The 24,141-nt window shown below is 37.4% G+C and overlaps 1 protein-coding gene across 2 annotated transcripts in view; it reads right to left on the bottom strand.

The window, feature by feature from the left end:
* The window catches only part of DENND5A (DENN domain containing 5A), a 70,186-nt gene that overhangs the window by 33,290 nt on the left and 12,755 nt on the right, over positions 1-24,141 (bottom strand). For both annotated transcript variants that reach the window (XM_070763429.1, XM_070763419.1), the window contains exons 2-10: positions 18,951-19,022; positions 18,325-18,434; positions 16,840-17,500; positions 8,416-8,603; positions 6,842-7,162; positions 5,161-5,376; positions 3,815-4,049; positions 2,048-2,198; positions 313-406 (exon numbers count right to left, since the gene is read on the bottom strand). In XM_070763429.1, the coding sequence (XP_070619530.1) occupies positions 313-406; positions 2,048-2,198; positions 3,815-4,049; positions 5,161-5,376; positions 6,842-7,162; positions 8,416-8,603; positions 16,840-17,500; positions 18,325-18,434; positions 18,951-19,022 (2,048 nt within the window). The remainder of the gene's footprint in view (positions 1-312; positions 407-2,047; positions 2,199-3,814; positions 4,050-5,160; positions 5,377-6,841; positions 7,163-8,415; positions 8,604-16,839; positions 17,501-18,324; positions 18,435-18,950; positions 19,023-24,141) is intronic.

Genomic DNA, 24,141 nt, shown 5'->3' with positions numbered 1-24,141 from the left:
TTCAAAACCATTGATCCTATGGTAAGGATCCCTCTGGTACTGTTTCCAAGGTTCCTGAAAATATGGAGCCATCTCTCCAAGTAAAGATGGTGTCCCCCACAAATTACAACTACCAAAAGCTGAATGAAAGATGCCACATTCATCAAATTCCCTTAATTTTTCTCCTATGGAATCAAAGCAGTATGTCACCCATTCTCCTGAATAAATAGACATAACTTTAAAGTTTTAGAATGCTTTTTAAAGGAAAATTACATTACTATTTATAGAAAATGTTGATTCTATAGCTGGATAATGTAACATAACAGTTTTTACCTCTCTCTGATCGTTGTCAAGACGCAGGTGCTCTGTGTGCTGTTTCTGTCTGTCTTTCCTCCTCCACTGTGCAGGTGCATTGCGTTTGGTCCATCTAGAAAATCAAGAGTGGTATTCTTTAGATACACTATATAAATGTCACCTGGAAGCACTGATGATGATAATAATAATAATAATAATAATAATAATAATAATAATGATAATGATGATGATGATGATGACGACGATAATGACGATAATGATGATAATGATTATAATGATAATAATAATACAGTTGAATTGCCAATATGTCATCAGCACCAAGTACATTAATAAAAGTGAAAACTATAGTGTAGAACTACAGGAGTCAAACACATGGGAGAAAATAATTAATGTATCTTTTTTTTTTGGTTCATCCATATAAAAATCAACTATGCTTGACCGTGAGATGATTGCTGTTGTATAACTTTTAAGCGAACAAGACTTGCTAGTTTGCTTTGTTTGCTTTTCTCCTAGTGAAAACCTAAACATTTTAAAATCTACTTTAATTACAATTCCTACATTTTTATATTTTAATTAATAAACATTTCATTTTCTAGACTATGTCTGCATTTGTATAACACACTTAACTGGATCAAATGAGTGGTGATGGCATGCAGGGCAAGAGAATAGCAGAGTTGATTTTATTCCAAAACTGACTTCGGGCGAAACTCTCAGTCAGCATTCTTTCTCTCTCTCTTTTTTTCTCTCTCTCCCCTCTCCCCCCCCTTCCTTTTCATCAGGATACAGATGATCATATGCTATTGATTGTCAGGTCATAAGAATCAAGAAAGACACATGGAGTTACTTCTGGGGAGTTTCCTTTATTGTGGAGCTAGTTCTGGGAAGTTTCTTTTATTTTTCCTCACTTATAGACTTGTCAAACTAATGCAACTATTTGCAATACTATAGATGCACTCTGGGAATTATTAGGAAGGAGCCTTCTTAAGTCCTAATGGACAACCATTTAAATATGAGCAGAAATGTGTAGTAGCTGTCAAAAAAGCCAATACAGTTCTAGGGTGCATAAATAGAGGAATAGAATCAAGATCATGCCTTGGTAAGGCCACGCTTGGCTGCATTCAGTTTTGGTCGCCACAATATAAAAAAAAGATGTTGAGACTCTAGAAAGAGTACAAAGAAGAGCAACAAAGATGATTAGGGGACAGGAGGCTAAAACATATGAAGAATGGTTGCAGGAACTGGGTATGTCTAGTTTAATGAAAAGAAGGACTAGGGAAGACATGATAGTAGTGTTTCAATATCTCAGGAGCTACCACAAAGAAGAGCTATTATCCAAAGCACCTGAGGGTAACAGAGGAAGCAATGGGTGGAAACTAAACAAGTAGAGAAGCAACTTAGCACTAAGGAGAAATTTCCTGACAATTAGAACAATTAATCAGTGAAACAACTTGCCTTCAGAAGTTGTGGATGCCCCAACATAGGAAGTTTTTAAGAAGATGTTGGATAACCATTTGTCTGAAGTGGTGTAGGATTTCCTGCCCAAGGAGGAGGATAGACTAGAAGACCTCCAAGGTTCCTTCCAACTCTGTTCTATCCTTTCTCCTGACCAAATTTTCCATGCTTTGTCCATCCCTCCTGGGAATTCAGACTACATCCCACCACATCAACACACTGAATTACTGCAAGTCACTTTTCTGAGGGAGCAGTTGATTCAGTCACATATGTCATATTAATACAGTGACATTATACTCACTTATTGCTTGCTGGCCCCGTTGAAAGTACATCAGATTGTAGCTTGGGGAAAAAGCCAGGCTCATATTTTCCTTGTCCAATCTTCATATCTAATAAATGAGGAAGGACTGCAGTATGGTCTATTTTTGCCAGTCTTAACTCAATAGCTTTTTCTGGGGGTGCAGGGAATAAAACATTTAATCATATTATTACTGCTAGAAATACATATTCTGCACAAATATATAAAAAGGAGTGTCTCAATACAATTATATCGCATGCAGTAGCTCATTAAAACACATTGACCCTACATCATTTTTCTCAACTGTTTGGTAGTGTAATTTGTTTGCATCCTGACTCTATGTCATTACACCATGTATTGTTACTAAAATATGGATATCAGAAGGTTGTCTTGCACAGATTACAAATTACAGATTCTAACATAGCATACCATAATGTGGGCATACTGGTAATAATTGCATGGCTTATTTTTATTGAAAATTATGATTTGGAATGCATGTCCCAAAATGCTTTCATTAAAAGGCAATTGGATTTTCTTGTTGTTTTTTCTTTGAGAACATTTTACTTCTCATTGAAGAAGCTTCTTTATTTCTAACTGAAGTTAGAAGTTAAGTTCCTTGATGAGAAGGGAATCTTTTTCATAAAGTTTTTACAAAGTCATGAAGTATGAACTGGTGTCATCTAGGAAATTATGGGTGCATAAGAGAGTAGAAATCCATAAGCTTGTGAAACCTACATGTTACATTCCCAAAAACAGTGATAATGATAGATCCAGAGTAAGTTTTTGGAGGAAATTATGCAACATTCTGAATGAATATTATCCAGGAGAGAAAAAATATTTTACTTAGTGATTAGTCAAGAGAGTACAGAAAATAGACTGGGCTGAGACTAAGAACAAATGAGAATGGTGATTATTGTGAATAATTGCTTAGACAAAGTCTACTTGTTTCAAATACTGTACATGGTTTAATAATTAGCCCATTCATGTCTCTATATGGAAAAGAAATGGAAATAAATCTAAGAGCATGACTGACTTCATTAGTTAAGATGAAATACTGAGAGTTTTGCTGAAGGATATAAAGGTTGTAATGGCTTCTGGATATGGAACAACTATGTGATGGTAATGGATAATTAAAATTTATCATACAAAGAAAATAATGAAATAAACTAGTGAATGCAATGTATAATGACTGCAGGAAGAGAAGGTGCAAGTACTTTATGCAAATAATAAATAATGAGAGGCTTTGATGACAATTTTAATAAAATTAATAATTGTTCTGTAAGTGGATAATTTATATTGACTGATTTCTAATATGATTAGATCACTTATTTGTACCCAAACTAACATTAAGTGTTGTACCTTGTGATTCTTGACAAACACATTCTGTTCTGTTCTGTTCTGCCCTATCCTATTTCTATCCTATCCTAGAAACCCAGGAGGTTCCTTGAATAGATGTCTTAATAGAATAGAATAGAACAGAACAGAACAGGATAGGATAGAAATAGGATAGGATAAATGATACAGATGTAAATTAATTAAATGATATAGATGTAAATTAGTTTTAGCTACATTTTCTTTTATTACCTGTTTCTTTATCCTCCTCATCTTAAATTCTTCATATGTTGCTTATCCAATTTATCATTTAAAAATGCTGTTGCATTTGTATTTTAGATACAGATAAGTAAGTAGTCGCTAAGTTTTATTAGTATATAATTAGTGTCCTGTACCTCTTAAATTTATTTAAATAGAATTAAAATTTGCAATTCTTACCAGATTCATCAATGGTAGTGCATTTTTGATACATGGATGTGCGCAAAGTTGGTGTTCGAACATTTAACAATCTTATTTTATCAACTCTAAAATCAAACACTCTCAAGATAGGGTCTTTATCTTCTCCATCATGACACATAATCTTGTTGTCAATAAAAGAAGCAAACATCTGTGTCTCCAAAAATCTTGAGAGGAAAGGCAAATAAGGTTCGGGCTGATCAGACAAGAAGGATGCCTAATAAAATGAAAAAAGAGATATTTATGTTTCCTTAAATTGCAATTGCTTTTTTAAAGTGACACGAATGCTTTCATTCATCTGAAGTTATTTTCTATTTTATCATATTCTAATACAATGCATTCTGAAAAAACATTAAAGATTCTATGTTTTTCCAACTCCTAGAACTATATAATTATAAGGAAAAATTGAATGCATACAAAGGAAGTGACAAAAACCATAAACATTGGTAAACTATACTATAGGATTCAATTACTGTACTTGATTTATGTTTCTATGATTAATTTTTAATTAATGGAATTGTGAAGAATGTTTTCCAAGCCCTAAGTCTTTGCAGGGTTTTTTTTCATTTCTCTAACTTGCTCCAAATGTTTCTTTTCAGCCCTAACCAGGTGCTAATGATGTTCCCAGCTCTCACTGCCTTGCAAGTTCTTTCATAGGGTCTTATTTTCGGGGAAACATGGTAATACAGCAAATATATTACAGCAGATATAGCCATTAAATGAGTATATTTACCTCAAATCTTAATAATGTATCTACTATCATGAGTGCTATCAGAAAGAAAAAAAACCCACTGTAACTGAGCAATAATTTGTAGAAATATAGTGCTCAAAAAAAAATAAAGGGAACCCTCAAATAACACATCCTAGATCGGAATGAATGAAATATTCTCACTGTTAGAATTCCAACTTTGTGCACCCACTGCACAAAGTTGAATGTGCACAACAGCATGTGAAATTGATTGTCAATCAGTGTTGCTTCCTAAGTGGACAGTTTGATTTCATAGAAGTTTGATTTACTTGGAGTTATATTGTGTTGTTTAAGTGTTCCCTTTATTTTTTTGAGCAGTGTATATTGATTGTTATTCATATGAACAACCACCATTTGTTATTGTTCATAAGTCATGGCCACCCACAGTTCATCACATGGGTCTTATGAAAATTAAATGTATTAATGTTTATTTGCAAGTACCTGTATTTTTTAAATAATCTTTCTGTGTCCCATTTCAGATCTCTTATTTCCACTGTTACAAACTATAATATAGAGACATTTGTCTTGAATGTGTATAAAATCTCTTCCTCATTTTAAGAATACATATTTTCATACTCACTTTATCAAAGTTCTGCATCTGTTCTCTATTAGTAAACCATGACTCTTTGTCCTGACTGGGCTGAATAACAAATACTTCATAATCTGCAAACATCTGAGTGAAACGATTTGCAAAAACCTCCCGTATTTGAATGTTGAGTTGGTAAATTTTTAATTCTTCTTCATCGCACTGCATTTTCAGATCCTTCTTACTACTCATCTCTTCTCGAAGTTCAACCTTTAAGGAAATAAATGTTCATATAGTGGTTCAACTTTACAATCTTGAGGAATCAAAATGAGTAAATGCTACTTAAACTGAAATGTCAAGGGCTTTACCAGATGGCACTCCACTGTTTTATTGCTAGGCAAAATATAAAGTAACTGCATCTATATTCAATAGATTAGCACTTTATATATGTGATTAAAAATAAGAGTCCAGGGAAAATTGTCTTTACAAATTATTTAGATCCTCATACTCACATTCCTGCTAGGAGGGAAGAAAAATATGTCTATGTTTGAGTATGTGAGAATATGTGACAGAAGTTAATCGATATCAGGGACCACATATTATAGGCAAGCAATTTTAATTAGTAGCATCAATTCAATTTTTTGTCCTGGCCTGGCCCCTTTCTTTAAATGATCCTGATGTCTGATCCAAGTATGCAAATTGTGACATTTGCATGATGAAATGACATGTGCATTGTTGTCCCCCCCGCCCCCGCCCCTACCTTTTATCCATGGAAATATAAAAGTAAGATGTATTGTGTGGAGGGAAATCGCCAAGATAAGTTTCAGTTGGAGTTGGAAACATTAGACTAACAAGATGGATAAACTGGTATAGATTGTCTCTAATTTTTGTCTGATTTCTTTTCCTTTGAAGGGAGGGCAGCTTATCTTAAATTTTGAATTGTTTTTTTTCTATTAAATTTTTTTTATCCTCCATGCTTAAAAGATTGTTATCTTTTTTTGCTCACTTAATCAGATACTTATTTGTCTTTAAAAAAAGATGAAAACAGTCATATTTAGCATATTTAGTAGCCATTCTCTAACATAAGAGAATGCATAGGATATTTACAGTATACATTATCAATTATACCACAGGCTATTTAATATCAAAATATGCTGTTATGAGTGTTAAACAGGTTGTCCTCATTCGTTAATAATATAAAGAAGAAATAAAAGGGGAAAATTAACATATCAGAAAAGCACTCTATTTTGTGTCAACATCTAAGAAATAGTTAACTGGTACCAATTTGGAACAAAAATTTAGAGGAAAACACCCTGAAATTTGGGTGAGAAAACGTTTGTCAAATTAATGAAACAATCTCATTATTATCTTTGTACTAGCAAGCTTTTAAGTTTAGTAGACAGTATATAGGTGGACTGGGAATAAAGCTAATTAATCAGCAGTGTCCAGGGTGTGTGTGTGTGTGAAAAAAACCAACCCCAAGGCGGCAATTGCAGCGGGGTGAGCAAAGCTTTGCCTCTTTGTACACATGTGCGGTGTCGTGTCAACACATATACAACAGGAGCAAGACTTTGTCTCTGTTGTGCCACCAAAATCAACTGGCTTTTCTGACTGACTGCCCAGGGACTGACAGATTGATATGACCCCCAAAGATGCTGCTGTTAGTTCAAGATAAAATCCACAAACAATCTTACATTAATTATGCACGTATTGTTGCGGAACTCCCGTAACTTACCTTTTCTAGACTAACTCCTGTTCTTTTAACGAGCGCTTGCAGTCTTGCTAGGGTTTCATTTTCCTTCAGTAGTTCATAAGAATTCATAGTTGGTCCTCCTAGGTTGCCATTTCTCTTATCAGAGACTATGTCACAGGTCCTGAGACTTTTCATCATCTTGGAGGCACTTTCATTACATTGTAGGTTCCCTTCAGGTGGAATCCCAAAAGACATGAGTACTTCAGAGACTTCCTGAATGAATTCAAGTTTATTTGGAAATTGAGGCAAGTCTTCTGGCAATTCAACATAATGGTTGTCTATATCCACAAAACACAAATTTGCCTAAAATTAAAGTGGGAAGAAGCATAAGCACAGGTTATATATTTAGCAGCACCTATTTGAAATAAGCATACTATGTCTTTATGTAGTGAAAGACATGGAAATTTAATAACAAAAATAATGTAAAACAATGCAACCCTTTTTTCTAAGCCTCATATACCATTGTGACTAGCCTCATAGTTGCTGATATATTATTATAACTGCCGACTGGTTTCCGGATGCAATTCAAAGTGTTGGTTATAACCTATAAAGCCCTACATGGCATCAGACCAGATTACATCCGGAACTGCCTTCTGCCGCATGAGTGCCAGTAACTGGTTAGGTCCCACAAAGTCGGCCTTCTCCAGGTCCCGTCAACTAGACAATGTTTCATTTAGCAGGACCTAGAAGAGCCTTCTCTGTGGGGGGCCCCAGCCCTCTGGAATCAGCTCCCTCCAGAGATTATCACTGCCCCCAACTTCCTCGACTTGCGTAAAAGTTTAAAAACCTATCTGTGCCGCCAGACTTGGGGCCATTAGACCCTAGCCCCCTAGCCAACAAGTGTAGTATGTTTTGCTGTGTGAATGGGAATGAATGATTTTAAATGTTATTAGAGTTTTTAAAGATTTTTAGCTGTATTAATTTTTAGATATGTATATTGTTTATTGTTTTGATAAGTTGTGAGCCGCCCCGAGTCCACAGAGAGGGGCAGCATACAAATCCAATAAATAAATAAATAACTATTATTATATATTATTATATGATATTATTATAATTATTATAATTATATCTAAAAATATGACCCACATTGAGGACCACTGATCTAAAGGATTGTAGATATTCCATACTCAATATAGAAATAGATATTTCCCTTGTTGCAAAAACATTGAAGTATTCCCACTTCACCCTCTCCACAGTGATTTCCAATTGTATAATGGCAGCAATATACTTTCTGGTTCTTCCCCCCCCCCCTCCATCTATTTAGAGAAACAGAAAGCATAATAAATTTTAATTCCTCCTGATATATTGATAGGCCATAGGCTAATCATAGGAGTGTTGTCCTATTAAGCAAATAATGAGGCTTTGAAGAGGTTGAAGAAATAATAAATGAGTAGTGATTCTGGTTACAAGGTCATTTTCTCCCTTAGTAAATTGTCACTCTTCTTCTAAGAACTTGTGTGCACAGAAGAATAGATTTGAAATGAATTCAGCATTCTTTTTTTTTCTTTTTTTTGGTAATAAGCAGTGAAATTAATCTTGAAAAAAAATGTTCTCACCTCTTGAGGGAGCTCCAGTTTAGACCGGTCATCGAGCCCATTAGAGTGCAATCCCATTAAATATGGGACAGGAGCATCTAGAAAATGTAGGAGAGAGGCCGGAAGGATGGGAACATAGACATGCTGCCATTGGAATGGAAACATCAGTGCTGTGATTGTCTCTGCCACAGTCATCAGTCTCTGGTAGTCTAAAAAAGCAGATCAATTGAAAACAATCCCTTGAAAATGATCCTCAAGATTTCATCGGCCCAAAATTAGAGCCTTTATTCACTGACTATTAGGGAACAAATAGATTGAATGAAAATGCAAAAAAGATATATTGAATTGTTTGTATAAAAAAACAATTAATTATTAAAGTTGTTAAAGAATACAGACTAAATATGAAATAAAATATGTATTTTATATGTCTATGCACTATGTATGAATGTATAATCCAAGAATCCAAGTTGGTGCCAACTTGGATTCTTGAATTATACAAGAATATTCTTTCTACGCCAACTCAGAAAGCTATACAGTTCTAAAGAGGATTTATTAAGTCTGTCATCTGCATCTCTATAACTGTATGGTTTGCTTCTGCAGCCCAACAAGACAGACACAGACCTCATAGGATAATCTAAACTGCAGAAAAAATAATTACTGCAAACCTGATCTGTACACTGCACGAATCAAAAAGAGGGCCATGAAAATATTTATCGACCGCTCGCATCCTGGACATAAATTGTTTCAACTCCTACCCTCAAAACGACACTATAGCGCAACGATGGTGAACCTATTTTGGTTTGCGTGCCAAAAGAGTGTGTGTGTGCACACTAGCATGTGCGCACATTCCCACATTCATTCTCTCTTCCCATAAATGTACATCCCCGCGTTACCCCCCACGCATGTGCACAATCTGCCCCCATCCATATGCATGCACACAGGCCTCACTGAAGCCTGGGGCAGTGAAAAAATGGCCCAACAGGCAAAACGGAAGTTCAGAAAAACAGACTTCCAGTTTGCTCAATGGGCCGTTTTTACACTCTGGGCTCCCAAAAGCTTCCCTGAAGTCTCTGGGGGTCAAAATGGCCTTCCCCAAGGCTGAAAATCAGCTGGCATAGGGCAAAACCTTGTGTGCCCTCCGATAAGACTCCACATGCCACTTGTGGCACACTTGCCATAGGTTGACCATCACTGCTATAGAGCACTGCACACCAAGACAACTAGACAAAAGAACAGTTTTTCCCCGAATGCCAATACTCTGCTAAACAAATAATTCTCTCAACTCTTTAAGTCTGCACTACTATTAATCTTCTCATCCTTCCTATCACCCATCTCTTCCTACAAATGACTGTCTGACTATAACTTTGTTGCTTGTATCCTTACAATTTATATTGATTGGTTCCTAATATGATTTGATTGCTTATTTGTACCCTAAGACAATCATTAAGTGTTGTACCTAATGATTCTTGACAAATGTATCTTTTCTTTTATTTACACTGAGAGCAAATGCACCAATGACAAATTCCTTGTGTGTGTATCCAGTCATGCTTGGCCAATAAAGTATCCTATCCTATCCTACCCTACCCTACAATACAATACAATATACGATACTGCTCAAAAAAATAAAGGAAATACTCAAATAACACATCCCAGATATGAATGAATGAAATATTCTCATTGAATACTTTGTTCTCTATAAAGTTGAATGTGCACAATAGCATATGAAATTGATGGCCAAACAGTGTTGCTTCCTAAGTGGACAGTTTGATTTCACAGAAGTTTGATTTACAGTAATACCTTGTTTTACGAACTTAATTGGTTCCCGGAGGAGATTCGTAAGGCGAAAAGTTCGTAAGATGAAACAATGTTTTCCATAGGAAACAATGTAAAATCAATTAATGCGTTCAAGAAACACCCCCCCGCAAAAACGGCGCTCCGTTGGGCGCCGCCACCCGGCTATCACCTTTTGAAACAGCCAGGTGCTTCTCAGTGTTCTCCTGAATGCCGAACCTGGAAGTTCGGGTTCGGGAGGCCGCCGAGAAGCCCCGCCGCCCAGCTGTCGCCTTTTGAAACAGCCGGGGGGCTTCTCGGCATCTTCCTGAATCTGAACGCCAAACCCGAACTTTTGCCAAACTTCCGGGTTTGGGAGGCCGCCGAGAAGCCCTGCCGCCCAGCTGTCGCCTTTTGAAACAGCCGGAGGGCTTCTCGGCATCCTCCTGAACCCGAACGCCAAACCCGAACTTTCGCCAAACTTCCGGGTTCGGCGTTCAGGAGGCCGAAACGTGGACTCCAGGAAGGACGTCTTTGTGATGTCAAAGCTCCGCCCATGGAATTCCCTATTGAAATTCCCCACTTCCATTTGAGCCTCCCGACCGGCCGACAGCTCTGCGGCTCTTTTGCAAAGCTGACAGCCAGGCGGCGGGGCTTCTCAGCGTTCTCCCAAACCCGAACGCCGAACCTGAACTTTTGCCGAACTTCCGGAGAAGCCCCCTGGCTGTTTCAAAAGGCGATAGCCAGGCGGCGGGGCTTCTCGGCGGCCTCCCGAATGCCGAACTCGGAAGTTTGGCAAAAGTTCTGGCAAATAGATTAGAAAATATTTTACCAAAAATAATTGAAGAGGATCAATATGGATTCGTGAAGGGAAGGAAAATAAGTGAACCAATTAGAAATGTAATGAATGTGATGCACCATGCTACCGCTACTAAAAGGAAATTGGGAATTTTGAAATTAGATGTTTATAAAGCGTTCGATAAAGTTAACCATAGTTACTTATATAAATTATGTAACAAATTAAATATGGGGGGAAAATTTTGTGAAACTATAAAAGAGATTTATAAAGGAAATGAAGCATATATAAGAGTGAATGGACAAAGAACGCAGAGTATTAAAATATTAAACGGCACCAAGCAGGGATGCCCTCTGTCTCCAAAATTATTCGTAATAGCAATAGAGATCTTAGCTAATAAGATAAGACAAGATAACACTTGGGCAGGATATAGAATAGGGGAATTAGAAATGAAAATAAATTTATTTGCAGATGATGCAATTATATTGACCCAGACCCCGATGGAGATGATTAAAGGTATAATAAATATTTTACAAGAGTTTAAGCAGGAATCGGGACTGTCGGTTAATATGGAAAAATCAGAGATTATGTGTTTAAATACAGATCCGAGAGAACAGATAGAAATTAGGAAAGAATCAGGGTTGAAATTAGGACTTAAAAAAATAAAATATTTGGGAATTTGGTTATTAAAAAACCCAGTGAAAATGGAAGAGATTAATTATAGAATAACATGGAGGAAAATGTTGAAACAGATGAGGAGCTGGAAAGATAAAAAGCTAAGGAGACTCTCTAAAATAAGAGCTTTAAAAATGATGATAGCTCCCAAGATGATGTACCTATTTCAGGTGCTGTCGGGGGGGTTATCGGTATGTAAGGTTAAAGAGTGGGACAAAAAATTAAATTATTGGATTGAAGAAGATAAGAGACCAAGAATAAGAAAAAAGTGGTTAATTGCGAATGAAAAAGAGGGGGGATGGGGTGTTCCATGTTTGGAGCTGTATAGGGAAGCTTTTCAAATGGAAAGGTTAATGGGAGTTGCAATTAAGTGAAAATAAATGGGCGAAATTGGAAAAACAGATAAACGGGATGAATAATAGAGAATTAATTTTTAGGAAGTGGAATAGGAGAGATATAGGAAAATTAATAGGCCCAATGAAAGGGACTATGGAAATTTGGAAAAAATGGCAAGGGAAAATAGGATTATATAAATCTAAACTGTCATCGCTTTATGTAATAAATAGAGAAAACGAAATTAACTTAAATAGGGTTATAGGAGAGTTGAAGGGAAGAGGGATAACTAAGATAAAACAGTTATACGAGAAGGATGGCAGGCCAAGTAGAAATCGCATAGAAGGGTGGTTAGGTAAGGGAAGGTGGCTACAAATAAATGCAATATGTAAATATCTAAATGAAAGGGAGAATAAAGAAGTATTATGGCGGGAGGAGACAGGGTTATAGAAAATAATAAGAGAAAAAAGTGAGGGGATAAAGGCGCAAGCAACTAATATATACAAACTGCTAGTGCAGTCAGATGGGGACACGATTGATGGATTGACTAAATGGTGGCAAAATGAGATATTAGTAGAGGTACAAGAAATGGAAAATATAGTAGAAGATATAAGGAAAATTAAAAATACAAGAATTAGGGAAATGAGAAGGAAAATATTACATAAGTGGTATTTTACTCCCGTTCAATTTGCACATTTTCAGCAGAATGTTAGGGGGAATTGTTGGCATGGTTGTCAAGATAAAGGAGTGTTTATGCATATGTTTTGGGAATGCCCGATAGTGCAGGAATTTTGGCAAAAAGTGAAAGAGGATATCAATGGAATGTTAAATATACAATGGACAATCACTAAGGAAATGGCAGTACTAGTAAAAAGCAATGCGATGGGAGAATTTAGAGAAATAAAAAAAGCAGCAATAGAAAGTGCTCAGGCAGTAATAGTTTTGGGTTGGAAGGATGCAACAAAATGGACAATGCAAAATTGGTATAGGTACATGGTGGATCATATTCAATTTGAAATTATGGAAAAAAGGATAAATTTGGATAATGAAACTGATTTGGGACAGCTGATGGGACGGTGGGACAAGGTAAGACGATATATGACGAGCAGAATCCGAGACCAAGCTACAAGAAATAAACTAGAATCACTCTATAATATGTAGACAGAGATATTGCTCTTGGGTTAAGTGGATTAAAAAAGAAATACCCCCAATTTGGTGGTGGGGAATGTGTGTATGTCGGGGTGATGGGCACAATTCACATTTCACTATGCACTGTTTTATGTTGAAGCAAACAATTTCCGAACCCCGGGTTTGTATCTCGGAAAGTTTGTATGACGAGGGTTTCGTATCACGAGGTACTACTGTACTTGGATTTATATTGTGTTGTTTAAGTGTTCCCTTTATTTTTTTGACCAGTGTATAGTATAATATCATATCATATCATATATATTATATAATACAAATTATAAATAAGAAAATATGTATTTGTCTTTAAAACACTGCATTGAATGGAGGATGTCATTTTATATTAACTTGCTTTGAATGGAGACAGATAAACTTTTATTTCGCATAACATCTATTGTATTGCAAGTATACTACCAGGGTGAAGGGATAAAGGTTTTGTCAAATTAACAGAATTCGCTATGAGGCATTGTAATTTCAGTGGATTAAAACATACCCCCTGGGGCTTTTTAATACTGCATGAAATAATTAAGTGTTTCAATTACAATATTCATAAAGCCTATTCATAATATCATTGCACTAATCTTAAGAACATCCTTTATTTTAATCCACATAATCATTATAGGTTCACACAGGGTAGGATAGGATAGGATGTATTTTTTCTCACCACTCAGAAATATCATCAATCACAAATTATCCATGTATCACTAATCCTAATGACATTATTTGAGTTCAACATATATAGAAGTATGATCTTGAGGGAGAGAACACTTATACTTTCTGCTGCTACCCAGCAGAATAAGTTTAAAATCTATAGTATTATCATTCTACTGCTGAAACTATTTCAATGCCTTGGATTCTGTATGACCTGGGGGAAAGAATCTGATTGCTGGAAATCATGGTTGGAGCAGCTAAAACTCTGCTAAGCACTAAAAAAGAACAGAATATTGTTGATACAAGAAATGTTAAAATAGCAACAAAACAACAACAACAGAGTTGGAAGGAACCTTGGAGGTCTTCTAGTCCAATGCCCTCAGTAGTGTACAACAAACCCTGGGCTGCGGGAACCAGGCTGGGCAAGCGCTGGGCAAGAGAGGAGATGTGCATAGCTCTACTTGCAAGAGTGGCAGGTGCTCCCACTCTTGTGTACAGCTCCATTTTGTGTGAGCAGCAGGTGCTTGTGCTCTTGCACCAAATTCCATAGATTTGCATGTGCTGATATGTGCACCTGTCACTCACATGGAACATAGAAGATTGACGGCAGAAAAAGACCTCATGGTCCATCTAGTCTGCCCTTATACTATTTCCTGTATTTTATCTTAGGATGGATATATGTTTATCCCAGGCATGTTTAAATTCAGTTACTGTGGATTTACCAACCACGTTTGTTCCAAGCATCTACTACTCTTTCAGTAAAATAATATTTTCTCATGTTACTTCTAATCTGTCCCCCAACTAACCTCCTTGTTTTTGTGTTCACTTTCCTATTAAAAACACTTCCCTCCTGAACCTTATTTAACCATTTAACATATTTAAATGTTTCGATCATATCCCCCCTTTTCCTTCTGTCCTCCAGACTATACAGATTGAGTTCACAAGTCTTTCCTGATAGGTTTTATGCTTAAGACCTTCCACCATTTTTGTAGCCTGTCTTTGGACCCGTGGAAAGGAGGTTGGGGACTGCCAGTGTAGAACAATCAATTAAAAAAATAAATTCATAAAACAATCATTATTGAAAATATAAAGCAGTCGTCATTTCTAAAAAATCAATTAAAAAAAAGACACAGAAGAGAGTGAATTAGCTACTGTGATGCAGCCATCAAAAGATTTTATCAGTTCTCTGGAATCCCCAAGTCTGATGATAAGATCTTGAGAGACTTTCTGAACATCATCATGCCACCACGGGCTTTAAAAGTCAAAACCAGAACATTGAATGGACTTAGAACCAAAATGGCAATTAATTCTTCCTATTCTATCTCTAGGCCAGAATTCCAGAATTTTTACAATTATTGCTGGAATCAGACTGAATCAATTTACTCCAGGATAAATGCCTCTTCGCTATAGATTATGGACCGACGTCCAATATGCTAAATCCAGTGCAGGTTGGTAAGGAGTTTTTTTTCAATTTCCCAAGCTAAAACAGGGAAAGTCCTCCAAGTCCATGCCTAAGTGAAACTACAATCTGGATTTCCTCACTCCAAGACCAGCACGTTCATCAGTAGCCTTCCTTCCTTCCTCACCCCCTCTCTTCTTCATCATTCCTGCCATAATATGCTGAATTAACAGTTCAGCACAATAATTCTATAGAATACATATAAGATGTAGATATGTTTGAAACATAGTGCATTCAAACAAACTATTTAAGTTTTACCAGCAAGTATATAAGCCCACATATATATTACAATCAATATGTTAACCTAGTTAACTGAATCAAGATCTACTGAATTAAACCTATTCTCTAGGTTCAGACAACATAACTAAACTGCAAACTAGACAATCAGTTTTGTACTGTAGGAGGCTAGCAACAACCTCTTCTGATGTAGCATTCTTAACATATCACTTTTAAGAACATGTTTATTGAGAATAATATGGAAATCTTTAGACATAACTTTCTTCTGAGATGTTTTTTCATCTTCACAGCTGAACATTAGCCCTAGTGATCCCCTGGAGATCTCCCAGGTGTTGCTACTGGCTGAGACATTGATAGAGCAGTACAGTAGAACATTATAACAACAGCCAAATACTATCTGAAGACATTTGCACAGAAGTTATCAATTGTGCAATATATCTTTAGTGAAATACTTTTTCACTAGATTCTAGCAAGATGAACACATTGCAGATGAAACTCAAAAAATTAGAATATCACACAAAAGTTCATTTATTTCAGTAATGCAACTTAAAAGGTGAAATGTAATATATGAGAGAGATTCATTACATGCAAGGGAAGATAGTTCAAGCTGTGATTTGTCATAATTGTGATGATTATGGTGTACAGCTCATGAGAACCCCAAATCCACCATCTCAGAAAATTAGAATATTACATGCAATCAGTAAGATTAAAAAGTCTGGATATTGGACACTGTATTGCTTGGAGACAACAGAATAGAAAGCAAAGAACTGCTAAATAGAAGAATGTCTGTAGCAAAACAAAGCAAAGATACTACCAATAGTAATAGGTATCTAGAGTGCAATCCCAAAATATCTGTAACACCACTTGAATACAATTGGCACTGACAAAATCATTATCAGTCAATTGCAAAAGGCAGCTTTACTTGAAATAGCTTACATCCTATGACAATACATTTAACACCACCAAATAACACCTGCCTATCCTAAGTCCTTGGGAAGAATTTAAAAGGTGAATAAAATTCGGAGAGGGGCGGCATACAAATCTAATAAATAAATAAATAAATAAATAAATAAAAATAAAATTGCCAAATCCAGTCTAAACATCTGTCGGTCTGTCTGATCAACAATAATATCCATCAATCAATAACACAATAGGTTACCTTCTATGATGATGCCTTTAATATCATCAAACAACATCTGTCTATTTTAGGGTTTTGGGAAGGACTTGACAGGCAGATAAAAATGTCAAATCCAGTCTAAACATCTGACTACACAATAACAACAATGTAGTATTGTTATGAACTTGCCCATAATTTGCTATTTAAAACAGTTATACTCACGTTGTGAATAAAGCAATATCTGAAATTCCAAAAGAGCACAAGTGAAGAGTTGAAGCATATTCTCCACTCCAAGTAACTCAAAGACATCTTTGACTGGAAAATCAAATAATGGCAATTCATTGTTGCTTGGCCTCTGGCAGATTATAGGTCCATAAACTCCTGAAAACTTTAGAGATCTTCCTGCTGGAGGGAGAGGAACTTCATATAGAATATTGTAGATAAAGCTTTCCAATGGTAATGGTGGTGGCTGAGGTGAAGTTACAGCTTGATGGAGTTGTTCAAGCACTTTCCTACATGCCTTCATGAAAGACATTGGAGTGATCAGACAAATACACTTAGAGACATAGAGTGTGTCTCTACTAATGTCGTACGAGTTAAATCGTTGTAGTTTTGATACAGATGTACCATTGCAATCCTCTATGGTGCTAAGGTTATCTTTATCATTGGTGGATGGAACATGAAGAATATCATATTCCGCATTGTGCATGAGATACAATGTCTGCATTGCGCTACAGATTTGTTTACTGGTAACTTCCTCATAAAATGTTAGAGAAAATCCAAATGTTCGTGATCCATCTTCACGTGTAATGATGAATGAGTGAAACTGAGGTTCTCTGGCATCAGCTTGTGTCTTGAAAGCCAAACCTTTAGGCATACATAGCTAGGCAAGAGAGAAAGGAAAGTTGGAGAAAAATTATATATTACTTTCTTGAATACATTTTTCACTCTCATACTAAAATTGATTTGAATCTTGTATTTCTTCCTATGGTTCATAATCATGGAACAAAGCTTTCGTATCTCCCCATTTCCATTTGCAGTCTCCTGACCCCCTCCACACAAATTTATTAGCCAAACCTTTCAAAATGCTGTGAGATATACTGCAAGAGGAGTAAAGATACTTAAAAAGTTATAAAAACCACACTCAACATAATTCAAATAAACAAAGGAGAGCTCAGGTTCAAAACCATTATATTTCACTTGGAACAGGGCTGTGCAATGCTCTAGATTCAATTCAGAAGAGGTGCTATGGAACATAAAAGGGCACAAATGCTGCACTGTATTAGGATTGTGTTTCATCAGCGAGAGGTGGCTGATTTAATGAGTTGTAGACAAATAATGCATTCATATTCCCATGAACAACCTCTTTTGATCAAATCTACAGCCTTACATATTCTTTAAAATATCAAACAGTGTAAATAACATCTTGAATCCAAAATAATTCCAAATATTTTTAAAAATGCCTCCAAACCAAATCTTTTTTGGATTCTCTAATACAACAGTATTTTAAACAACTTTCTGGTTGAAGGACCAGCTACAGTTCTATTTAGATTCTTGTGCTTCAGTATAACTTGCAGGTGAAAAAACCCTAAGAGTTGAATTATACAACCAAATATGCCCTTAGACTGCACGTACAACAAAAATTTAATCTGTACCATCCATATTGATTCAAGATCAAAAATAGGATGTAAAATATAAATTACCAACCATTCCCACGGCATCCTGATCAAAAGGATTCCATTCTACATTTTCTGGATAACGAGCCAGAACTTTGGACTTGAATGTGCGTCTTAATGGAGTTTGCTCAAAGTTTTCACCTGAAAAATTGAAAAAGAAGTGATCAATCACAGTGTTTCATTCAAACTTTATTAACGTAGATGCTAGAAAGAACATAATTAGGAAATAAAGAAATATTTGAATTTAGTCCTTTTAATAGAAGCAGGAAATGCAAAGTAGTGATTAGCAAGAAAGAGGAAGCAGAATGAAATTATAGTATTGATAGTGGTTTGCATATAATTATCTGGTTGTGCTTTTCCTTATGTAAGTGCAACACAAGATAGTTCATTTATTTTAAATATTTATTTGTACTTTAAAACCAATTCCCACTTTAAAATTAGTTAGGAAAAACACACATAGATAAAAGATGCAAAACTTAAATAAAGATACATAGCGTCCATTTTAATTTTATTTGGTTTTTATAACGCTGGAATCCATCATTCGTTATAAAACTATTCTGCGAAGGAAAATCTAGAAGGCACAGATGGTCAAGGGACAGAAATATTAGAAAAGAAATATGAACCAGAGATTTGATTGTTTTTCCTCCTGGTTTTTACCTTCTGCTGAACTTGAAATGAAACGGCCACCACCATCTTGGGCTTTAGAGGCCTGTATATACTGGCATAATGCTATATAACAAATAAAAAGAACACTGTGTTATAATTTAATAGTGTCAATATTTAATATGTGTACAAATCTATTTCTTAAAAATTCTCGACAAATAATCCCTACTCACTAAATCTAATTCCACTGTATTTTCTCCATGTATGCTGAATTTGTTTAGACAAAGTAATATGTAAAAGAAATAATAGAATTCACAGAATGCTGTGAGCTACTGTAGTTTCTACATATTCTACAAAAGAATCAGCTGCATTCTTAACAGAAACACTCACTTCAAATATGGAGTATTAACTTTAGATTACGAACTATAAAATGTATTCTAAGTCAGGTGTGGGCAAGCTGTTTCTCTTTTTGCCCAGTTTCATCTCCCTGCACTTATGGCTAGCAAGGGGGATATTGGGAGCCTATAGATCATTGACATTTAAAAGCCAAAGGTAGACACCCTTGTTCTAGGATAACTCATAAATAAAAACTCATTCGTTCCCCCATCTATAAGTAATTGGTTACTAACATTATTAAAGGAATATACTCCTTTGGAATGTATGGTTTTGTGCAATCAATTAAATTTCATATATAATGGGGAAAGGAAAGAGGTGTGTGTGTGTGTGTGTGCCTTCTAGTAAGTGTTGAATCCTGTCAACAGCCTGAACAATCCCTGCAGTTTTTATAGAGAGCCAGTTCGATGTTGTGATTAAGATACCAAATTAGAAACCAGGAGGCTGAGAGTTCTAGTTCAACATTAGGCCCAAAGTAACTGCATGACCTTGGGCTAATCACTCAGTCCTTGAAGTAGGCAATAGCAAATAACTTCTGAAAAACTTTGACATTTAAAGGCCACAAGTAGACTATCCTTAACTGTCCAAATAAATACTCATACAATTACAATTAACAGAATTAAGAATTAATTAATTGTCTAGAATTCAAGAGTGTACCCATCTCTTATTTTCAACACTGTTGCAACTGGTTGTTTGTTTGTATCTTCTCCTGGATTAACCTGAACTTAATCATAATTTCTTTTGTAACTATAAAAGCAAGTAGTTAGCATTTTCAAAGGCATATAAATAAGTACTAATAGCAAAGAGGAGGAGTAACAGGTCCAGGAATCCCTCATACTGACAAAAGGAATATCCTACTGGGAATATGGGTTTCAAAAGATAATACGAATCTGACATCCAAATAATTCTACTATGTTAAAATTCAAGTACTGCACAAAATTCAAATGACATAAATAATATCACATTTTTCCAGGTTATATTTTCTAAAAATGCTTTATTGGTAAAACAGTTCCCATTATATAGAGAAGCTACAGGTGAAACTCAAAAAATTAGAATATTGTACAAAAGTTCATTTATTTCAGTAACAATTCAGTTTAAAAGACTCATTGCATACAAGACAAGATAGCTTAAGCAGTGATTTGTCATAATTGTGATTATGGGGTACAGCTCATAAAAATTCTAAATCCACCATCTCATAAAATTAGAATATTACATGCAATCAATAAAACAAGGATTGTACAGAGAACAATATTTATCTATCTATCTATCTATCTATCTATCTATCTATCTATCTATCTATCTATCTATCTATCTATCTATTTATTAGATTTGTATGCCGCCCCTCTCCAAGGACTCGGAGCGGCTTACAACAAGAAACAGTAGAAATCCAATACTTAAAACAAATTAAAACCCTTAATATAAAAACAATCATACATCTCATACAGACCATACATAAAGTGGAAACGGCCCAGGGGAATCAATTTCCCCATGCCTGACGACAGAGGTGGGGGGAGTTGATTTCAGAGGGTCGGGGCTGCCATAGAGAAGGCTCTTCCCCTGGGTCCTGCCAGACAACATTGTTTCGTCGACGGGACCCGGAGAAGGCCAACTCTGTGGGACCTAACTGGTTGTTGGGATTCGTGCGGCAGAAGGCAGTCCCGGAGATATTCTGGTCTGATGCCATGAAGGGCTTTATAGGTCATAAACAACACTTTGAATTGTGACCGAAATTGATCGGCAACCAATGCAGACTGCAGAGTGTTGGTGTGACATGGGCATACCTGGGGAAGCCCATGATTGCTCTCGCAGCTGCATTCTGCACAATCTGAAGTTTCCAAACACTCTTCAGAGGTAGCCCCATGTAGAGAGCATTACAGTAGTTGAACCTCGAGGGCATGAGTGACCTCTGAAAAGTATAAGTATGCATATGTACTCAGAACTTGTTTTGGGCCCCTTCTGCAACAATTACTGCTTCAATGCAGCGTGGCATGGAAGCTATCAGCCTGTGGCACTGCTGAAGTGTTATGGAAGACCAGGATGCTTCAATAGCGGCCTTCAGCTTTTCTGCCATTTTCGGTCTTATGTCTCTCATCTTTCTCTTGATAATGCCCCACAGATTCTCAATCGGGTTCAGGTCAGGCGAGTTTGCTGGCCAATCAAGCACAGTAATCCCATGGTTAGTTAGTTAGTTAGTTAGTTAGTTAGTTAGTTAGTTATTTCTATTTTTATGCCGCCCTTCTCCTTAGACTCAGGCGGCTTACAACATGTTAGCAATACAGTGATCCCTCGAGTTTCGCGATCTCGATCTTCGCGAAACGCTATATTGCGATTTTAAAAAAAATATTAATTAAAAAAAAACCACTTCCGCGTTTGGCTTCGGGAGTCAGCTAGGAAGCGGCGCGGCTGTTTTAAAAGGTCGCAGCCGGCCTGGGGGGCTTCCCAGCACCCCCCCGAACCCGGGTTGGGGGTTAGGGGGGGTGCTGGGAAGCCCCCCAGGCCGGCTGCGACCTTTTAAAACAGCCGCGCCGCTTCCCAGCTGAGTCCTGAAGCCAAACGCCAAAGGCGAACTTCCGCGTTTGGCTTCAGGAGTCAGCTGGGAAGCGGCGCGGCTGTTTTAAAAGGTCGCAGCCGGCCTGGGGGGCTTCCCAGCACCCCCCCGAACCCGGGTTGGGGGTTAGGGGGGGTGCTGGGAAGCCCCCCAGGCCGGCTGCGACCTTTTAAAACAGCCGCGCCGCTTCCCAGCTGAGTCCTGAAGCCAAACGCCAAAGGCGAACTTCCGCGTTTGGCTTCAGGAGTCAGCTGGGAAGCGGCGCGGCTGTTTTAAAAGGTCGCAGCCGGCCTGGGGGGCTTCCCAGCACCCCCCGAACCCGGGTTGGGGGTTAGGGGGGTGCTGGGAAGCCCCCCAGGCCGGCTGTGACCTTTTAAAACAGCCGCGCCGCTTCCCAGCTGAGTCCTGAAGCCAAACGCCAAAGGCAAACTTCCGCATTTGGCTTCAGGACTCAGCTGGGAAGCGGCGCAGCTGTTTTAAAAGGTCGCAGCCGGCCTGGGGGGCTTCCCAGCACCCCCCCTAACCCCCAACCTGGGTTTGGGGGGGTGCTGGGAAGCCCCCCAGGCCGGCTGCGACCCTTTAAAACAGCCGCGCCGCTTCCCAGCTGAGTCCTGAAGCCAAACGCCAAAGGCGAACTTCCGCGTTTGGCTTCAGGAGTCAGCTGGGAAGCGGCGCGGCTGTTTTAAAAGGTTGCAGCCGGCCTGGGGGGCTTCCCAGCACCCCCCCGAGCCCCTAACCTGGGTCTTCCCGGCCGCCCACGCAAAGGGGAAACCCCGGCTCCTCGCTGATGCCCGCCGCTCGCCCGCCCGCCAGCAAGAGGGGGAAGACCCAGGGAAGGTTCCTTCGGCCGCCCAGCAGCTGATCTGCTCGGTAGCGCAGCAGCAGCGAGGAGCCGAATCGGGGTTTCCCCTTTGCGTGGGCGGCGGGGAACGCAAACTCCACCATCTACGCATGCGCGGCCATAGAAAAAAAAGGGCGCGCATGCGCAGATGGTGTTTTTACTTCCGCAACCCTACATCACGAAAAATCGATTATCGAGAGGGGTCTTGGAACGGAACCCTCGCGATAATAGAGGGATCACTGTAGCACTTTTCAACAGAGCCAGCATATTTCCCCCACAATCTGGGTCCTCATTTTACCCACCTTGGAAGAATGGAAGGCTGAGTCAACTTTGAGCCGGTGATGAGATTTGAACCGCTGACCTACAGATCTACAGTCAGCTTCAGTGGCCTGCAGTACAGCACTCTACCTGCTGCACTACCCCAGCTCTTCATTGAACCACTTTTTGGTGCTTTTGGCAGTGCTTTTGACAAATCACGGCTTGAACTATCTTGCCTTGTATATAATGAGTCCCATGTATTATGTTTCACCTTTTAAGCTGTATTACTGAAATAAATGAACTTTTGCATGATATTCTAATTTTTCCAGCCTTGGCAAATTTGACATTATAGGAAAGAAAAACAGTACACTGGTTTTAAACACCACTGGAACATACTACAAAGAATTTAATAAAGCCAATATTTTAAAGCAGTATTTGTCACACTTTATTTCCTAGGATTGAAATCGTAAAAGGAGAGGTTTTTAAATCCAAAAATAAATGTTGTCACCTTCACGAATTGAATAGGCAATGAGTATGCCAAGTGTGACAGCTGTTAAAACAATAGAGAAGAACTACACGAAGCATGCTTTAAACAAGCTTAAAGCTTTTATCACCATCTGCAAAGTGGGATTGTGGGGGAACCAATTATTGTCCAATGTATTCTGATTAAGGGGCAAGCAATGCTAATTTTGGAACAGTTGCTGTTAAGAGTCTTTAATTAATTAAAATTGATTCCAGTTTCAGATTATATCCTTACTCAAACTGCTTGAAAAAATCTTGTACTATTTATACAAAAGTGTTCAATCATCACAGTATAGGAACATACAACTTCACAAACATAAAACTGGTTATGAAAAATGAAACTCTTTGACATTAAATGAGATAACTCTGTATGCATGAAATAATGCCCCAAAGAAGAATGAAATGTATTTATATGTACCGATCTGATATTTATAACATATAAATTTCAAGGAGAAAGATAAGTCAGGTTGCCTTTTGAAAAAGCACTTTTGAGACAATCATGACCTGGATGACTGAGAATCTTCATAGACATATGTTTTAATTTATATTAGCCAATGACATAGTTCAAAGTATGCAGTATTTAAAACATGAAATTATAGCACATCTAAAATTATAATTCAGTTAAATGTTTTAAAAAGCAAAAACAGCTTCCCAAATGCACTAAAGCTTTAATTGACATATAT

This window comes from Erythrolamprus reginae, chromosome 1 (assembly GCF_031021105.1).
Source record: "Erythrolamprus reginae isolate rEryReg1 chromosome 1, rEryReg1.hap1, whole genome shotgun sequence".
Lineage (NCBI taxonomy): Eukaryota > Metazoa > Chordata > Lepidosauria > Squamata > Dipsadidae > Erythrolamprus > Erythrolamprus reginae.
The sequence above is the reverse complement of the archived record's forward strand: the minus strand, read 5'-3'. Positions and strand labels throughout refer to the sequence as shown.